The sequence below is a fragment of the Alosa alosa genome, chromosome 7 (genome assembly GCF_017589495.1).
Source record: "Alosa alosa isolate M-15738 ecotype Scorff River chromosome 7, AALO_Geno_1.1, whole genome shotgun sequence".
Classification (NCBI taxonomy): Eukaryota; Metazoa; Chordata; class Actinopteri; order Clupeiformes; family Clupeidae; genus Alosa; species Alosa alosa.
The window spans coordinates 87,087-106,330 of record NC_063195.1 but is presented as its reverse complement, the minus strand read 5'-3'; the positions used below and the strand labels follow the sequence as shown (position 1 = coordinate 106,330).

General features: G+C 42.0%; 1 protein-coding gene across 1 annotated transcript; it reads left to right on the top strand.

Annotated features, from left to right (window-relative positions):
- Window positions 1-222: 222 nt before the first annotated feature.
- LOC125298051 (complement C1q-like protein 2) lies at window positions 223-12,656 on the top strand. Its single transcript, XM_048248694.1, has 4 exons — window positions 223-298; window positions 1,627-1,693; window positions 1,888-2,169; window positions 12,060-12,656. Exons 2-4 carry the CDS (start codon window positions 1,681-1,683, stop codon window positions 12,341-12,343), a joined length of 579 nt encoding a protein of 192 aa, XP_048104651.1. The 5' UTR covers window positions 223-298; window positions 1,627-1,680; the 3' UTR covers window positions 12,344-12,656.
- Window positions 12,657-19,244: the final 6,588 nt, after the last annotated feature.

Sequence of the window (19,244 nt, the reverse complement as noted above, 5' to 3'; positions counted from 1 at the left end):
TTTATTCAATTTTTTAAAACACACTGCTATTATTCTGCACATAGCTGTATGTACAAATCCATACGCGCACTCATGACTAAGTGTTAGGGGTAGGACAATAGTCAGCACATGTTCCTCTGCAGTGCAGCACTGCTACTGGGTCTGGCTGGGGATGAGGAGGGTGTGTGTGTGTTTGAGGCAGTGGGGGTATGCCCGCTGAGATAAAAGATGCTGACTAACGGTCCGATACAAAAGCACCTCCCTCTGGAACGTTGATGCACAACTCTACTGTCCACTGGCTGAAGAGACGCTCACAGAGGTAGGTTCTACTGTTCTAACGTTACTGCAATATGAATTACCAGAAGTAAGTTATACTGCAATATGAAATTAGGGAACAGGTTTAGTCTAGATGTAAGTGGATGTAGAACTGTTGAATCTCCTCTGAATGTGTAGTTACAGCTTTCGAATGCTTTTTAACACTTCTATGTTTAGCCTATGGAAGTATACTGATTGACATAACAATATGCAGTTACAGCTTTCAAAGTTTAGGAATTCATTGATTAAAAAGATAACATGATGATATGTGTTCATTAGCTTGTAGTTTAAAGGTCTCTACATATTTACATTTAATTTCCAGGGAGTAGTTAGCTATCATGCCTGCTATCAGGCCTGCTTCTCTGCTGGTAGTGATCCCAGCCTTTGACTCAGCCTTTATTGTGCACAGGGCTGGTAATGTTCCCTTCTAAAGCAATTATAAATTACTCTATTGACTGAATGGCTTTATTGTGAATATGCCATCATTTTAACATTCTTGAAAATTATGGTTTAGAATTACTTGCCATTCAGAAACCTTCTGTGACCTTGCATATATTTGAGTTCAGTTCAGACTTTGCAGTGGAAACCTTGGCTTCATATAGAAATCAATGAAAAAACCTTGAAATCCTAATTCTAAGCAAGAATCACAGGAAGTTTAATTATAGAATTAACAATGGCTTTTAAACCCCAATATATGGTACAATTATGCAAATTATGGCAATCCTCTGTTAATCCTAGTGGTGGTGTTGAAGACCCCGGTCTTATTTCTGATAATATGAAGACTCATATCTGATTTATTGCCTAAGTATACTTGCATATACAAGGAATTTGTTCTCTGCATTTTACCCATCCGGGGGTAGTGTACAACACAGTTTACACACATTCAAACACCCACACACACCCGGAGCAGTGGGCAGCCTTAAACCTGGCACTGCACCCAAGGAGCAGTGGGCAGCGTTAATCCTGGCACCGCACCCGAGGAGCAGTGGGCAGCCTTAATCCTGGCTCCCCCCACCCACAGTTTTTCCTATCCGTCAGGTATCGAACCGGCCACGCTTCAGCCACAAGTCGGATTCCCTAACCAGTAGGCCAAGAATGCCAACAATTTTTGATAGTATCCCTTGTAGACTGAAATCCTTCTGCAGATGATATGGCACTATCAGACATCTAGTCTTTTGACCATGCAGAAAATAATTTCTCTGGTCTCGCAAGCGCTGTTCTGCCAAGGCAGCATGACATGGCACAAAAAATGCACCTGCCATCAAATCAATGTTTCATGCACATTACTTCTCTACTCTTGTCTGCCTGTCTGTCTGTGTGTTCTACATCCAGTCCAGAGAGCATATTTCTGTGGATTCCCCTGACACTGTCCATTCTGATTCTACCATGATGTCACTTGGTGAGTCACACAACTACTTGAGTGAGACCATGCAGTCTTGGGCTTTAACACCTTGCAGTGTCTGACTATAAATATTTGGTATTATGTTTTTTGTTAGAACTCCTCAGCTGCATTACGGAGGACAAGACATCATATGTATGCACAATGAGTCAATGTCAGCTGACACTAGATGGTGTGTTGCTGTGTGTCCTTAGCTCTTGAGGAGACTGTGACCTCTTTGGAGGTCAGACTGCGAGCTAGTGAGAAGACAGTGGAGGACCAGAGAGGCATTATTAAGGAGCTGAAGGAGAAGCAGGCCGAACAGGCTGCCGTGCTGAAGGAGCTGAAGAAGGAGCAAGAGGAGAGGAGGGTGTCTTTCTCCGCCTCCCTGCGAGAGCTAGGTGATGCTGGGAGCATGGGGCCTGATGAAGAAGAAAGCACTCTCATCTATCAGCATGTTATAACCAATATCGGTGGCGCCTACAACCCCAACACAGGTAGGCTAGTAGAGCTATACCAGTCTACTCACATGTAGTAATAGGGGTGTCACTACTTCTATTTTATTTCGAAATCGATCGAAATTACATCTCAATCTCAAACTTTGAACTCAAAAGTAGAATCGATGATGAAGCCACACCCCCAATGTCACATCCAGCATGTAGCCTATGCCAACCTATTTTTTACAGTATATGGCCAAGACGCACAAACGCACGTGCTGAACTGCCCAGTCAACTCCTCTAATTTTAGGCTGCAGCCAGTTAAAATAAAAAAAATTAAATGTAAAAATTTAGGGGGAAGCTGTGGCCTACTGGTTAGCGCTTCGGACTTGTAACCGGAGGGTTGCCGGTTCGAACCCCGACCAGTAGGAAGCGGCTGAAGTGCCCTTGAGCAAGGCACCTAACCCCTCACTACTCCCTCACTGCGTCAGGATTTGTGTGTGCTTCACCTCACTGTGTGTACACTGTGTGCTGAGTGTGTTTCACTAATTTACGGATTGGGATAAATGCAGAGACCAAATTTCCCCCATGGGATCAAAAGAGTATATATACTTATACTTATACATCAACCTACCGAAATCGAAACCCCTCTTGCTACTCTGAAATCACCGGTGTGGAAGTATTTTGTCGTTCATTCACGTCAATTAACGCTAACTTAGCCTACTCAATTTAGCAAGTGAAAAGATGATCTAGTTACAAATTACTTTAAGGCTTAAAATGCACATTGATAAGTACATATTCCATGAACACTAACCTTGGGTCTCTTTGGAGTGAGCTGAAACAATCAAATTATCATTCTGTGTTTACATTACAACCTCGTGGTTGGAACAGTTTCAAAATAAAAAGCGGTTTTAAAATAAAAGCCCCCCCCCAAAAACAGAAAAGGAAAAGGCCAAAAAAAGTAAGTAGCATAGGAAAACATTAATAGTAATAATGAAAAAAGATCGAAACTCAAATCAAATCGTGACTTTAAAATTTGAAAATTAAATTGAATCGAGGATTTGGAGAATGTAGTAACCAACATTGGTGGCACTACAGTATGGCGGTAAGATGACCTCACTGGTAACCAACACTACAGTATGGTGGTAAGATGACCTCACTGGTAGATGTTGCATTGTTGATTTTATTGCATTTTCAAAGCATTTCTATCATTTTCCCACTGAGTCATTTCCTGCCTATGAGATCTCATCATGTGATGGCATTTCCTGCCTATGAGATCTCATCATGTGATGGCACTCTCAGCTGTCTGTGCATAGACATAATATACATAGACGCCGCATCGACCGCTACTCCTTACTAGCGCTGACGAGATTTGGAGCCGCCATCTTGGACCGGTCATCCACTCCACTCAGTGTAATCTGTTTGGCCGGTGAGATGAGCTGTCAGCGCGCTTAATTAATCATATCTCACTGAATACCGAACAGATTCTCACGCTTTTTTTTTTGCTGCAAAGGTCATACATGTAGCTATGATACAGGACACATGATTTAGCGTATTTTAATATTCATAGTGGGTTTAACAGTAATAGAATATTCTGATATATGATATAAAGTGACCTGACGTCCGATATCAAAACTGGGAACATAATCCATGTTTAACAGCATAGACAAAACTAGTTTGATACAAGTTTAATGAGTTAAATATAGTTCACAGTTGACAGAAAAGTTCCATCAACAGCATTATTCACAGTCCACAGAAAGGTTCCATAAACATTTAAGTGAGATCAGTGCCATTCAGACATCTGAGGGGTATTCCAAGTAGGCCTATGTGGTTTAGTGACAAACTTGGGTAAATTGACTCAGAATAAGTTGTAAACCTCCCAGTAGAAAAGCTGTATGATACAGGAAACATGGTTGTGTATATTTTAATATTCATAGTGGGCTTAACAGTAATAGAATATTCTGATATATGATATATTATAAAGTGATGACATCCAATATAAAAACTGGGAACATAACTAGTCCACGCTTTGACAGCATAGACAAAAACTGGTTTGATACAAGTTTTAATGAGTTAAAATTACAGAAAAAAAATCCATTAACATTTTCAGTTCAGTGCCATCAAAAATAAAGTGATGAACAGACATTGGTGTGGCATAAAGGAAATGGAGTAACTGGGTTCAATATCAACAGCATTTGTTAGACAAGTTCCATAAATATTGTAAAGTGCAAGTTTGTAAGTTTGTTTCTGATCCTTAAAAAACAGACATTGGTTTGGCATAGTAAGTGTAACAGTTCATCAATTCAAGACAAAAAGGTGACTTGTCACTTGAACAGTGTCAATGGGTTCATCAACAGCATCTGTTATTTACAGTTCACAGAAAGGTTCCAGCCCCAATGAAGAGATTAAATAAAAGGAACATTTTAGAAACTGCTAAAATCAACCCGCTCATTGCAATCAGTAAAGAATCAGGGAGTGTCTTCACAGGCTCAGTGAGACAGAGTTACCGGCCATGCAGTTGGTTCTATGATTTCGACAACTGGTACATGTCATTTTGTATGTTCCCACCTTGCTAAAATTAAGGGTACACTTTGGCTGAGAACAAAAGTGCTTCAGACAGCAGGTGGGCAAATAAGATGGCATAGTAAACTGGGTACTCCATAAAATAGGACTGAGTCAACCAGACGATGGGAAAAATGGGACACAGAGTGGCGAATGCAGGTGATGAAGGTGGAGCTCATAAATCAAACATTCAGTCACAGTGTAGCAGATGCCCTGCAGTACTGCAATGAAGAGCTGCACCTTCCTCAGTTCCAGGGGTGTGAGGAGACCGCTCAGTTCATTCACAGTCTTCTTGAACAAGGCAGTTGTTCTGGAGAGATACAAAATAATAAATAAATGAATGAAAAGGAATTTGAGAGGCATCTTATTCTTGTCAGGGTAAATGACATGTGAATAATACAGTGTTGGGCAAGCTACTTGAAATTTTAGTGAGCTAAACTATCAGTTACTCTGCCATGAATAAAACACTACACAAAACTACCACCCAGTCAAATGTATTAGTAGCCTAACACAAACACAGCAGTAGGCTAGTTCACTACATAGGAAGCTACTTTAAATTGTGCTAATTTCACATGACAAGAAAAGTGTAGCTTGTCTGGCTAAGCTACTTGATAAATAAAGAAGTTGAGCTATTAAAAAGTTACTTTATTCAGGAAATAGTGAGGCTACCACCAACACACTTATGCTACAAGTAGCAGCTAGCGATTGCCCAATAGGCTAGTCTGTGCCACTTGTGTAAAATTCGCCGGCCAAATCTAGTGTGATTTATTTCTACAATAGCCTTCTTGTGTCAGTTAGTTGTAATCTAAGTCAGTGTTATGGAATATGACTTATCAAGTCTCAGTTCATAGCCGGGTGAACACCGAGTAAACATAGCCTATCTAGATGGCTACGATTTTCATACAGTAATATCAAAGATTGCTCCTTCTCAGCTCTCTGGTAATATTCTATTCACAAAATACAACCAATAGTACGGTTATGTTAAATCTTACTTGTGAAAAGTAAATCCCCTCGAGTATGGTCCGCCCGATTTGAGAAGGAACATGCTGCACAGTGCTGTCATCTTGTGTCTTCTGCTGCAATGCAACGAGGATTATGACCGGTCCAAGATGGCGGCCGCATTTCTCGTTTCCAGCAGCCAATGCGGCGTCTATGTATATTATGTCTATGTGTCTGTGTCCCAGTAAGCCCTGAAGCAGGATGTGATGTGTCCCAGTAAAGGACTCAACATGCTTCTGCGTCAATTCCACAGCGTAGCTACGCCGGCACTCCTACGGCATCGTGACCATTTTATGGTTCTGCGTCAGGTTGCTTTGCATCACGGTGCATTTCACCGCCATAACGTTCGGTGTCGCCTGTGTTTGCATCACACACCACCAAAACCAAACAAGACTGTAGCCTATGACCGAAACGGTAACCTACTCACAGAGAATGTAAACAGGCTCTGCTACTCAGAATGGCAAACCCCATAGACTGTCGTGCCAAAATATTAATCTTATTTGTTAGGCCTTTTCTTGCTTAGATTTTGTACAAAGTATCAAGAAATAAACACAGTAAACCAGCAAATAAGTCTGAGGTTATTTGAGGTGTCTACCAGCCAGTTTAAGTTATGTTAGCAGGCGAACTTTAGCACAACTGCCCACAAAGTACTGCTTATTGGCAAAGAGCTCATTTCAAAACGTTTATTTTTTAAGAGTTTATTTGCAAAGCTTATGTCAGTGAACTAGCATTCTACCCCTAGCGGTCTACGTCGCTTCGGCGTGAAGTTACAATTTTTTGGAGTTGCACGTCGAGCTACGGCGGAGGGGTCGGAGAGGGGTTCAAGGCGACGCAGAGGGGTCTGCGGGGGTATGCCATCAATTCAACGCAGAAGCATAAAATAGGCTTAAGCCCTGAAGCAGGATGTGATGTGTCCCAGTAAGCCCTGAAGCAGGATGTGTGGCCACTTCTAACCCACTTGTATGGCCGTTTAATAGCGTATCAGGGGCTGTATTCACAAATAATCCCTTCTGCTGGTCCAGAAACCTATAAACTTGAAGGTCAGTCCTTTAATTATAAGATGATTCCACTGTTTTTGAAACAACAGGACACAAATGAGGGTTAACAGGACACAAGTGAGGGTTAACAGCACACATTCTAAAGTAGCGGTTTTAAACAACAGGACACAAGTGAGGGTTAACCCTTTAGCCGAAAGTGGTCAGAGATAAAGTCCTACTGTAAATGTGAAAATCATTCAGTATGATCACAAGTGAAGGGGGTAGATTTTCTCATCTAATTTGCATATCATGATGTCACTGGATAATAATAATAATAATAATAAGCTTTATTTGTATAGCACCTTTCATACACGGAATGCAGCTCAAAGTGCTTTACATTTGAAGCATTTAACACAATAATAGTCAGTCAGTCATTATCAATCACTTTTCTTCATTGCTGGGGCCATTTATGATCCACTCAGCAACATATCAAAAATATAGAAAATAACATGTCATAAGACTGGCAGCCTTAACCCTTTACCCCCCATAAGCACGCCATATGGCAACTGTGGCAAGGAAAAACTCCCATATTCCAGGAAGAAACCTTGAGCAGAACCTGACTTAATATCTGCTTCTGGCTGGCTGCGCCCTCCAATGGGCAGCAGATGTAGAATAATCTGAAAAAGTAGTCTACAGGATAAGATGAGTTAACTAAAAGCTTTCCTGTACAGGTATGTTTTCAGATCTTTTTTAAAAATATTTACTGAACTCGCCTGCTTGATGTACAGAGGCAGGGTGTTCCATAGTTTTGGGGCATAATGGATAAAAGCAGCTTCTTTACTTTGCTTGTGGAGCACTTTGGGTACGATTAAAAGATTAGAATTGGATGATCTAAGTTTCCTTTGTGGTTGATAAGATATTAAAAGCTCAGAGATATATGAAGGTGCTATGCCATTCAGAGCTTTGTAAGTAATTAAGGCGAGACACGGCAGGTGAAAACATTGTTTTTTCATGCACTGGTCAATTTCGAGATTTTGAGCTAGTATGTTACCTTAGCATGTATTCTATCACACTACTACAACAAAAAAGTCCGATTTATACATTTAGGTGTTTATTTCATTATATTGTGTCTACTCGCGCCTGTATATTTATCCTAAATTCAGCGAAAGTTATCATTCTAACCTTGAATGCACTCCCGCGACTGTGACCAAAACATATCGTGTGTAGTACCGTTGGAAAGCTCATGCTTTCCAAGAAAGTATCACGCTATGTGATCCATATATGGACACTTCCTTTGTATCAGCAACCAATCGCGAAAGTTCAAAGACGAGTCTAGGCTGAGAACGGAATCTCATTGGCTGTTTTCTCAAAACGAGTTTCCTCTCCCACTCTGAGCAAGGAAACTCCTCTTCAGAAGCACTTACATACACCAAACTTTATAGACTTATGCCTAACTATATTTCGAAGATTTTTACAGAGGGGTTTGTTGATATATTATTCCTAGCCTGACTTACATGACATTTTATGCCTAAAAACATGGCAAAAATTTATTTTTTTAGGGCTATTGACATCATATTCTGATTTACAGGATAACTAAAGTATATATTCATAAATCCCTCTGTAATTTTGATAACCTGGCTGTATCCAATGCTCAGGTTTCTTGCTTTAAAATGTATGCAAATTAGCGCATATTTAATTAGATAATGCCTAATTTGCATATGTAACCATTAAATTACAGAAAACTTGTAATACATTTTTTTTTTCTCATATTAATGTAAGTAATCAACTGGGTAAGTTTCAGTGATATCTGCTTGTTAAAATTTTTACCCTATTCACCTGTAGTGTCTCGCCTTAACATAACCTTAAAATCAATTCTATAGGAAATAGGGAGCCAGTACAGTTCAGCCAACACAGGGGTGATGTGTTCTCTCTTCTTGGTCTTAGTTGAAAGTCTAGCCGCAGAGTTCTGTATGAGTGCCAATTTCTTTAGATGTTTTTTGGGAAGACCAGTGAAAAGTGCATTGCAGTAGTCTAACCATGAATTATTTTTTCTGCATTTCTTCTGCAAATTAGCATTTCTGCATGGATGGCAACCTCTTCAAATTATGCACCTTTCAGTAAATACCGGATGTTGAGCTTATTTGAGCAGATTTTTTTCTTTTTTGTCTTTTCATCCAAATGACAAATGAAAAGATAAACAGTCATATGTAAACCAACATTAGTAAACTATTACTATAACCACAAAGCCTACTAAAGCCTACCATAAAGTAGACTAATAAATATGTTCCTATCTCAGGTGACATTGTACTTCTTCAGAGCCCTATTTTTACCATCCCTGCTGTCTTTACCACATCCATTACAGACACTAGCATCATGTTTACCACTGCCACCTCTAGCTATGTTGGACAAAGGGTTGAAATAAACATTGTATGCTTAGTGGTCGGGCTGGGCGATAAAACGATAGCGATATGTATCGCAATAGACATGTAATCGTTATCAACAAAAATGCGTTCGATAGAACATTTGATAATTAAAAGCAACACACACCTCCCGCCTTACGTTGTCCATAAATATATCTTGCATTGTAGCTAGTATGTGCAACTCTACCAGCGTAGACAATAGAAGTAGGCCTACCTCAACACAGACTCTCAATGAGTCCTTGTCCCGTGCACTCTCTCTCTCTCTCCCTCTCAACAGGCGCATCCCTCCTCAGCATGCACATGTAATCCAAACATTCACAATCGTGCAAGACGACTGGCTAAATTGCTATTAAATCCGGTTAGCATCATTAGCACGCTGCACGGATTTGTTCAAAACTGTTGCATTCAAATTGACTGCTAAATTCTAATCATCTCAATCCCAATGCAAATGGAAAAGTATTTTCCAAGACTCAAACGGGCCTGTCCCAAGGAGAAAAAGTATTAATTTGAAACTTAAACACACGTGGGGAAACTGAACAGTCTAACCAGTAGACTATGATAAACTAGCAAATTAAGCTACTTTGTGTACAATATTTCCAGGCTTCAACCAGTGCTGCTCATACAGACTTACAGTATGTGCACATTTATTTATTTGAGTGTTTTTCATGATTGTGTTGCTATTTCTTTTCCCTGTTTGCTTTGATTGATAACTGAGGTGATTCAAATCAGAGGAAGGTTAAGTTAAGTGTTTAAATTTAACTTTTTTCCCCTTCTGGTCCTTATCTGAAATAGATTAAAAAAAAAAAAAAAAAATCAATAATTATCGATATCGACTGATATGAAACTGTGATACAGTTTTCAGCCATATCGCCCTACTTAGTGGACACTCGTGCAAATGCAAATACGCACCTCTATTCAGACGCACCGTGACTATAATAGATCAAAGTCAGCTTTATTGTCAATTTCTTCACATGCCCAGACATACAAAGAGATTGAAATTACGTTTCTCACTATCCCACGGTGAAGACAAGACATATTTTACCAATTAAGTCCACAGACAAACATAACATTCAAGTAAACAATAAATGAGTAAATAAGAAGGCACATACTCTCTGTTTGCTGGTTGGTCGGCTGCCCAACTGCCGAAGTAAACGAGCGCGAATCAACCTATTCCAGACAGAGTACTGTAGGGAAAAGAAATCGACCAGAAGTATGTAGGCAGGCCAAGGCCAGGCTACGAAAAAGGGAAAGAATAAAAAAATAAACCAAGTTTATGTCGCGATTTGTGATAGAGAAAAACACAGTTATGGTAACCTACTAACAATAACAATTTGCTCACAACACTCTAAATACATTGCACTGCTGTTTTGGTTGTCCCAAACTTTTAGATGATAAGCCTATGCAGTCAAGGATTTTTAACACCCGCACCAACCCGACTCGTCATGACACGCCTTAGCCCCAAAAAGGTTGAGAACCTCTGCTCTACGTTCCAAACAGTGCTTTATTTTTTTTAAAAATAAGCCTACAGAGGAAAGCAAACAATTCAACATTTTAAACATGTGTAGACCGTGACCGTGAGGACAATCTCTCACTGCTGTCAGTGTCAGCATCACTGCTAAGAACAGTCGTCTTTTAACGCTACGGTTAAACGCCTGAAAAATATTAAGCTGCTGCTGTTGTTTTCTTTTCATGACTGAATGATTTAGGCTATTATCCTATAATTGAATGGAACGTTGTGTTTTTAAGCGTCAGAATTGACCCATGCAAAGCCACGCCACACAGGCCAAGGCATGACAATGCTACGTTTTCATATTTTATAGTATGGTTTCCATGCACACCATATTCCGGTTTTATTCGGAATAATGCCAATATTCAGATTGCACATGAGTCAAGAAATATATGCTAGTTGTCACACAAGTTTTTTTTTTTATTGTTATAGGCTAATATTGAATGATTTCATAAATAAAGCTGTAGAAAAAAATTGTATGCAGTGCGTACAGGATTACGCCTGCCGGCGCCACTGGTTGCATCCATTACAAACAAACATGCAATGTGAACGTCTGGGATTGGGGAGAGCACTAAATGCTCTTCTGAATAAGCACGAAGTCAAGCCTTTCAATGAAAAACACTCTTTAATAATCAAAAAAATAAACGCTAATGAAGTAAACTTGTGACCATCAAAAATCGTTTATCACCTGTAACTCTGTGATAACAGTACGTAACAGGAAGGCATTTGGCTGAGCAACGGAGGTTAATATGCTCTATATTTTGTCCAAATGATGTCTGTCTATCATCGTTGCACTTTCGGAGAAAACCAGAATGTTTAATTTGTCCCATTTCTTCTCACGGCTGCAACTGGGATTCACTCGCCGTTAACCAAATATTTATTTATTAGGGGAGGGCTGGCATATTTCTGGCTATTAAATTATTTCTAAACCAGTCTAAACCAGTCCGTGACGTCCGTTTCGGTTCAATATGAATACATGTACCTTTACACCCCTAATGTGAATACAGGCCCAGATGTGTCTGTAAGGCTCTTAGCGATAGCATTGTCTCATACAGTCACTAAGCTGTCTGCTCTATTTACATTTATTCATTTAGACACTTTTATGCAAATGTCATATAATATGTAATATAAATATCACATATGTCAATTATATCACCAGGGCCATTTTCACCAGAGCAATGCTGGGTTAAGTGCTCAAGGGCATAACGCAGGGTTAGGGTTATTGCTCAAGGGAATAACGCAGGGTTAAGTGCCTTGCTCAAGGGCATAACGATGGAAGCCGGGACTTGAACCCACAACTTTTCAGGGTACTGCATGCTAGCCCAGCTCCTTAGCCACTACGCCACTGCCTCCCCAGGCTCTGGTGGTCTAGTGATACTGCTGTGTCTCAAACAGCAGCAGCTCTGATGTCTGGTCTGTTCTAGTGAGACTGCGGAGTCTGATACAGTCATACAGTAGCTCTGATGTCTGTTTCTCTCTTCACAGGTGTGTTCAAAGCTCCGGTCAAGGGCGTCTACCAATTCACCGTATTCGCTCTGGGTCAAGGCCACGGGTCTACTGGTACTGGAGTCTGTCTCCATAGAAACGGAGAGCACGTTGTGACAGCATGGAGCCGGCAGCCGAGCGACAGGGTCTCCGCATCCAACGGGACATCTCTGCTTCTAGAAGAGGGCGACGAGGTGTGTGTGAAGCTCTGGCCCAACTCCTGGGTGTATGATAACGACAACCATCTCACCACCTTTTCTGGGCACCTGCTCTTCCCCATGTGAATCCGTCTGGGCACCTGCTCTTTCCCATGTGAATCCGTCTGATGGGAGTCTCGGTTTCTCAAAAGCTTCAGACCCGATAAGGGCAAACAAAGTTGCAAAGCAAAGTTGCAAAGTCTTAAGCAATAGGTTTATCACTCTTAATAGATAGCAGAAAACTACCAACTGACTTTAAAACATGTACATCTTTTTTTTTTCTCACCACAAATGCCACCCGTTTAGTTGAGTTTTCTCATAGATCTCCATTTCTCAAGGTCACCGAGTACTGTCGGTATGACAAAAACAAAAACAATCAGTTTTACTAGCTCAAGTTGCTACAGACAAATAGCTAATGCAGCCAGGCAGCTACAGTGCTACACTCTGGGGGCTCCCATGTACATGCCCCCAGAGTGTAGCGCTGTAGCTTCCCCATGTTCATGCCCCCAGAGTGTAGCACTGTAGCTGCCCCATGTTCATGCCCCCAGAGTGCAGCACTGTAGCTGCCCCATGTTCATGCCCCCAGAGTGTAGCGCTGTAGCTGCCCTGCTGCATTAGCTGGTGGCTGTAGCTACTCGAGCGGTAAAAACGATTATTTTAGTTTTTACCGACAGTACTCAGTAACCTCGAGAAACGGAGATCTATGTGAAAACTCACCAGATTTCTCTGTTAATTTACTTATGGTTGTGTTTATAGATTTGTCACTGTAATGTTACACAGATGTTTACTGCCTTAGATCAAATGCTGGTTTAGTCACTTTGTTCTATTAGGCTAGCTTACTGCTAAATGACTGTTCGGACATAAAGCTGTGACGTATTACATTAACTGTTCCAATAAACATGTTATGTCTATGAATGAAGGCCTTTGTATGTCCTTACCTTTATTCATTCAAAATTCACTAGTCTGTTTGACTGCAGAGGCAGTGTATTCAAAGGAGAACTTGATCATTTTCTTTTCTTTAATTAAAAGAATGCGAACAAAGACCTTCACCAGGGCAGATCAGTTTATTTAGTCTCAGCTGATCCAGCCCTGCAGGGGTGGAGCCAGACATTTGAAACATTGGGAGCTTAGCCCAGTGTCACACACAGGAAGGCTAGGGAGGTCCGGGGGCAGAACATTTTGAAAAATAACCCCTTAAATAATGACTTCTAGTGAATTCTGTGTAAACTAATGAACACTCAAGATATCTGAGTGGTACAGAGCCCCCTGGATGACATGGGAAAAAAAATATGGGTTAAAAAAAAAAAAAACGTAAAAGATGTACTTTTTAAGGGATCTCAAAAACGTTTTTTCTACTTTGGAACTTGCTGGGCTTCCTACTTGACCCCTATAGGCCCAGAAACCACTACCGCCAGATGGCAATCATATCAGAGGGCCGAACGAGCGAACCGGGAGGAACAAAGGTCCGTTAAATTCTGTAAATAATTGCATAGGCCTTTGATCATAATTGTAGCGCCAAGCTTAGTTGCATTTCAGTGATGTTCCTGTATGTTGTGTGTGTGTGCGCGTGTGTGTGCATGTGTGTGTGTGTGTGTGTGTCTGCACGCAGGTGTCCCCCTCTCCCTCCCGTGTCCTTTTACTTGCATCTACTGTATCAAGTAGATGCAAGTATGCCACTTTCTTTCTTACTTAGGTCAAACAGAACTACCCAAGCCTTTTATTGGCCTGACTTTGCACTAGTATTTTATTGACTGTCTATGCACAATTTCAACCAAATTTTGCTGCTCTTATTTTTCATTATTATATGTGCCCTCTTATTTACTTATTTACTTACTTTTTGTTTACTTGAATGTTATGTTTGTCTGTGGACTTAAATTGGTAAAATATGTCTTGTCTTCACCGTGGGATAGTGAGAAACGTAATTTCGATCTCTTTGTATGTCTGGAACATGTGAAGAAATTGACAATAAAGCTGACTTTGACTTTGACTTCAACCTGGTGTTGCTAACCTGCCTAGGCTATGAAAGTAAGTTAATTAAGGCCTACTTGGTTTACTGACATTTGAGTAGGCTATAATATGCAACCCATTGGCAAGGGTTGCCACCTGTCCAGGATTTTCCTGATTGTCCAGGATTTTCATGGTCTGTCCAGGAAAATAAAATAAAAATCCTGGACACTGAATGTCCCGGATTTTTTGTACATGATGCGCCAAAATGTGTATTTCAGTTTAATTGAAGCGTGCCTACGTCCATAAACGTATGCACAGCCTTATTGGCTCTACAAAAATGACGTAGCATAACATGGGTTGTGGTGGTGGGGGCATGCACCTTGGAGGTTCATTAGAAATGATAAGGTGGAGACGGAGAGTGTGTGGGACAAGGAGAGACAGAGAAAGGAAAGTTTATTCCACATAAGCAAAAAAGCAGAACCTAATTATGTATTCCCCTTTTTTCTCAATACTGCCCCCAGGTGTCCACAACTAAAAACTGTTAAATATAACAAAATAATAAAGGTCTGCTATTAAATAAAGCAATTAACTAAACAAATAACTAGAAATTGTCATTCTTACTAATTTTAGCTATACAATTGTCGCTTAGAATGATGGTTTTTATCTTGGGTTAGATGTGCGAAAGGCGCCGTTGCTTACAAACAAAAAGGTCGATTGGATGGTCAAAATGTCCAGGATTTTTGTCAGACACAGGTGGCAACCCTAGCCTATCCAGAAAACCCACAAAACGCAACAGCGATAGAGCAATTATAGTATCATCTTTACCCACGGTTGCCATACACCTAGCTTTCCAAGAGATGGCGCTGCTGACTTTGTGTTCGATACTTTATTATTCATTCAGACATTTTTCTTGCGGCTGCTTTGAATTTTTCTGTAAGGTTTCTGTAATTTACATCCGGGTAATTTCGCGGCACTCTGAAAAGGTCGTGCAGATTGGAGAATCATGGAGGAGGATCTGGAAGAGTTCCTGCGTTCACGTGCAGTCCCTGAGGTAGATATAATTCGCATGAAGAGAGACAAGGTGGGTAGAAAATGTACACGGTGTAGTAGCAATCCAATAATTTGTTATAGGTCATTGTCCGGGCGAATAAGTAAAGTGAATGCATTTACTGTAATGTGCCCATGCTATTTCTTTGGAATTCTAGTGCCATGTAGCTAACGTTAACTTTTGAAGTTAGCGCTCATATCTTACTGTAGAGAATGCCCTATTTTTAAAGCTATAAAATAGACATCTTGCTTGATCATAGAGGAAGCGTTGTGTTGTCAGGTGTGAAAACGTTAAGAAACTAAGTCTTGTGTATCGTATGTGTCTTTCATCACATAGTGTGCCATGTCTAGTAACCAATTTACCAATTAACCAGCTAACATTAGTAGAATTTTCACTCAATATGAGCAAAGACCCCTACATGTTATAATATTTCAACTGTTGAAATAGTAATTTACACTTTCATTGATAAAATGGCACAAGGGATGGAACGGGGATGGACGTTTTAGAAGGGGGATGGTTTTACCATTTTTATCTCGGGGATGCCACCCCCCCCTCATCCCCCCTCAACTCGACTACTGCTTGAATGTAGTTAGCTTGCACTATGAAATCAGTAAAATCGTGACAGACATCCAAAAGACTAGGCAGTGCTGTCAAAATGTTCCTTCATGTTGTTCAAATCGATCATGACATGTACTCCTCACAGCCACCGAAAAATATGTGCCTATGAACAAGATCTCAAAATGGCACAACCACCTATCCCCAAACTTAGCCTAGCAATCCATCTTTCTTGGCTAAGCAAAGTTGGCTTGACGGTGAATGATGAAACCTTAATTACTTACACTGAATGTAAAGTCAATAATTCAGATTATAATGACTTCATGTGAAATAAATCTTGTTTCTCTGCGGTAACAAACTTGTGGAGCTTTATATTGTGACAACACCAGGAATCGTTCTGTATTGCTCAGTCAAGTTTTATTGATGCTCAAGCAAGATCAGGTTTATTTTCACAGATGACGAAGCACAATGCTAACAGCAAGGGGTATCTCTGCCCCAGTTTCCATAACAATGGTGGCAAACTCATAACAACGTGAATTAACTCATCCACCTCAACATTATGAATGCGACATGTACACAATAACATCCCCGTACATTAAACATTCCCAAACAACAGTTTAAAGACATCAAAGGAATTATCCGGAGTAAAATGCACTTTAGATCGATGGTACATACGTTGAGTTGACATCAAAATCATGTCATTTGGATGTGTTTTGAGAAAGATCCAAATGAACGATTGTACAGTTGCTGAGTGTGTTGTAACACGCTCTGGAAATTCACAATTTCGTCGCCGTTTAAAAAAAAAAAAAAACATAGTCCAGTCCATACAAACTGAAAATTGTGAATTTCCAGAGCGTGTTACAACACACTCAGCAATCGACTCCTACGGACTTTCCCCTTAAGATGGCAGCAAAGATGGCAACATTTCCGGAAAGGTACTGGCTTGATGAAATTCATTCTGGACTCTCTATCCGACCACATAAAGACCTCGGGATACTTCGGTTTGGCTTTAGGGACCCTCTACTCACTACCACGTAAGTGTTATGTTGTTTGGAACTGTAGAAGAGGTATAAAAATAGCGTTTTGTAGCGGCGAAATTGATATGCCCTGCTCACTTCCAGGCTACGAGTTTTGACTGAAAACGGTACAATCGAACTTTCTCAAAACACATCCGAATGACATGATTTTGATGTCAACTCAATGTATGTACCCGCAATCATCCGTAAATCGATCTAAAGTGCATTTTACTCCGGATAATTCCTTTAACATAAACAACATAACCCACTCCCAGCATGCCCAGTTACAGGAAGTAACAGGCACAGCCCTGTTACACTGCCCCTCTCTAAGAAGAGAAAGACATGGCTTAAAACTTACACACAAAATCCCTCAGGTGCTGAGGCCGCTGCCTACGCCTCCCTCTAGTTCTCTGCTCTAGGGGAGCTGGCTCAATTTGAGTTTCTACAGGGTCACCTGTAGGGGGGGCAAGCTCATTTTCAGTTTCAGACCCCCAATAGTGCTCCTCTTGCTCATTCCCAGCACTATTTTGTGGCACGTCTGGGTGTGTTTCCCCGGTTGTCAATCCGCATTCGTTGCTGTCGGCAATCTCAGCTCGGCCTACATAAGGGGCCAGCCGGTCCCTATGCAGCACCACTACTCACTGTCTTGTCCTCAGCTTGACTTTGTACACTACCTCTGAGATTCTCCCCAGTATCAGACATGGCCCCTCCCAGGCGCTATCCAGTTTCGGGCAACGGCCCTTTTTCCTACGGGGGTTGAACACCCACACCCGCTCGCCCTCCTGGAACTCCCGCCCCTTGCCGTAAGCGTCGTAGGCCTTCTTCTGCCGGAACCCAGCCTGGGCTAAGTTTTCCCGGGCTACGGCGTGGACGGTATCCATGTGTTCCTGCAGCCGGTGGAGGTAGTCGAGCCCTGGGGCCAACGGGGCCCTTTCCTCGGGAGGTCACCCGTATACCAGGTCTGCAAGGGTTCTCAACTCTCTCCCCATCATGAGCTGAGCTGGGGTGCACATGGTGGACTCCTGCACTGCGGATCTATAGGAGAACAGGATTAAGGGTAACTGCTCATCCCAATCACGCTGATCCTCCGAGGTGAGTATCGCTAACTGGGTGGCCAGTGTCCAATTAAACCTCTCTACCAGCCCGTCACTTTGAGGATGCAGGGGCGTTGTCCTGGTCTTTTTGATCCCCAGGCGGTCACAGAGTGCAGCAAAGAGGCGCGACTCAAAGTTGCGGCCTTGGTCGCTATGGAGCTCTAAGGGAATGCCGAATCTGCTAAACATACCCCCCAAGAGACAATCGAGGATGGTGGAGGTCTCTTGATCCGGAACCGCGTAGGCCTCCGGCCACTTAGAAAAGTAATCCATGGCCACCAGCACAAATCGGTTCCCTCTGTTGGACAGCGGAAAGGGCACCATTACGTCCACCCCAACTCTCTCCATCGGGGAGCCCACCTGATATTGCTGGAGGGGAGCATGGGATTGCCCGGCAGGTCCCTTCTTGGCCACACATTCGTCGCACTTACGGCAGAAAATCTCCACATCCTTGTGGTGTCGGCCCCAGTAAAACTTCTCCTGAAGCTTGCGCAAGGTCTTGTAGAAGCCGAAGTGCCCAGCTCCAGGTGCTCCATGCACTGCCTTCAGCACGTTCTCCTGTAATGACTTAGATACCACCAGCTGCCATTTCACTTGACCTCTGGGGGCCTGCCAGTTCCGGTACAGCACACCCTCCTGTAGACTCAGGGACTCCCACTGTGCCAGCAGCCCTTTAATGGCAGGAGAGACTGGAGCACTTTCCTCTCGCCCAGGTTTCGCACCCTCCTGCTTCCACATGAGGAGTGGACCGAGGTCTGGATCAGCCCTCTGGTGGTCTCTGAGCTCGTCGACTGATAGCTCCGTCAGCGGCGACCTGGGTTGTGGTCCCCTAACTTGAGTCACCAGTGCCTTGCTTTGCGCCCTCTCCTCCAACCTGGAACAGTGCCTGCAACCTCCTTCTGCACATGGGCGTCTTGATAACGCGTCCGCATTACCATGCATAGGCCCTGCTCTGTGTTCAATTTGGAAGTCGTACCCCTAGAGGATTTCTATCCATCTGGCCACCTGGCCTTCTGGTTCCTTGAAACTGAGCAGCCAGCAGAGGGCAGCATGGTCTGTCCTCAACAAGAAACGCCTACCATACAGGTATGGGTGGAAGTGTCGGATGGCGAGTACCACAGCTAACAGCTCCCGTCTGGTAACACATGTCACGTCCCACTGTCTAGGGGTGTTGTGGGACATAGACAAATAATAGGAGATGGCCAATAATGAAAGTATAATTCAACAATATTTATTTACAAAAATTATAAGCCTAAGAAAAAAATACGGACGAACGAAAAATAAGGCTGCCCAAAACGAAAGGCCTCCAAAAGTAGGCCCAGGTAATC

Bases quoted from the DNA above. Each gene is read 5' to 3' on its own strand.
- LOC125298051 (XM_048248694.1), top strand. The intron at 2,170-12,059 runs GTAGGCTAGTAG...CTCTCTTCACAG, and splicing joins CGCCTACAACCCCAACACAG to GTGTGTTCAAAGCTCCGGTC.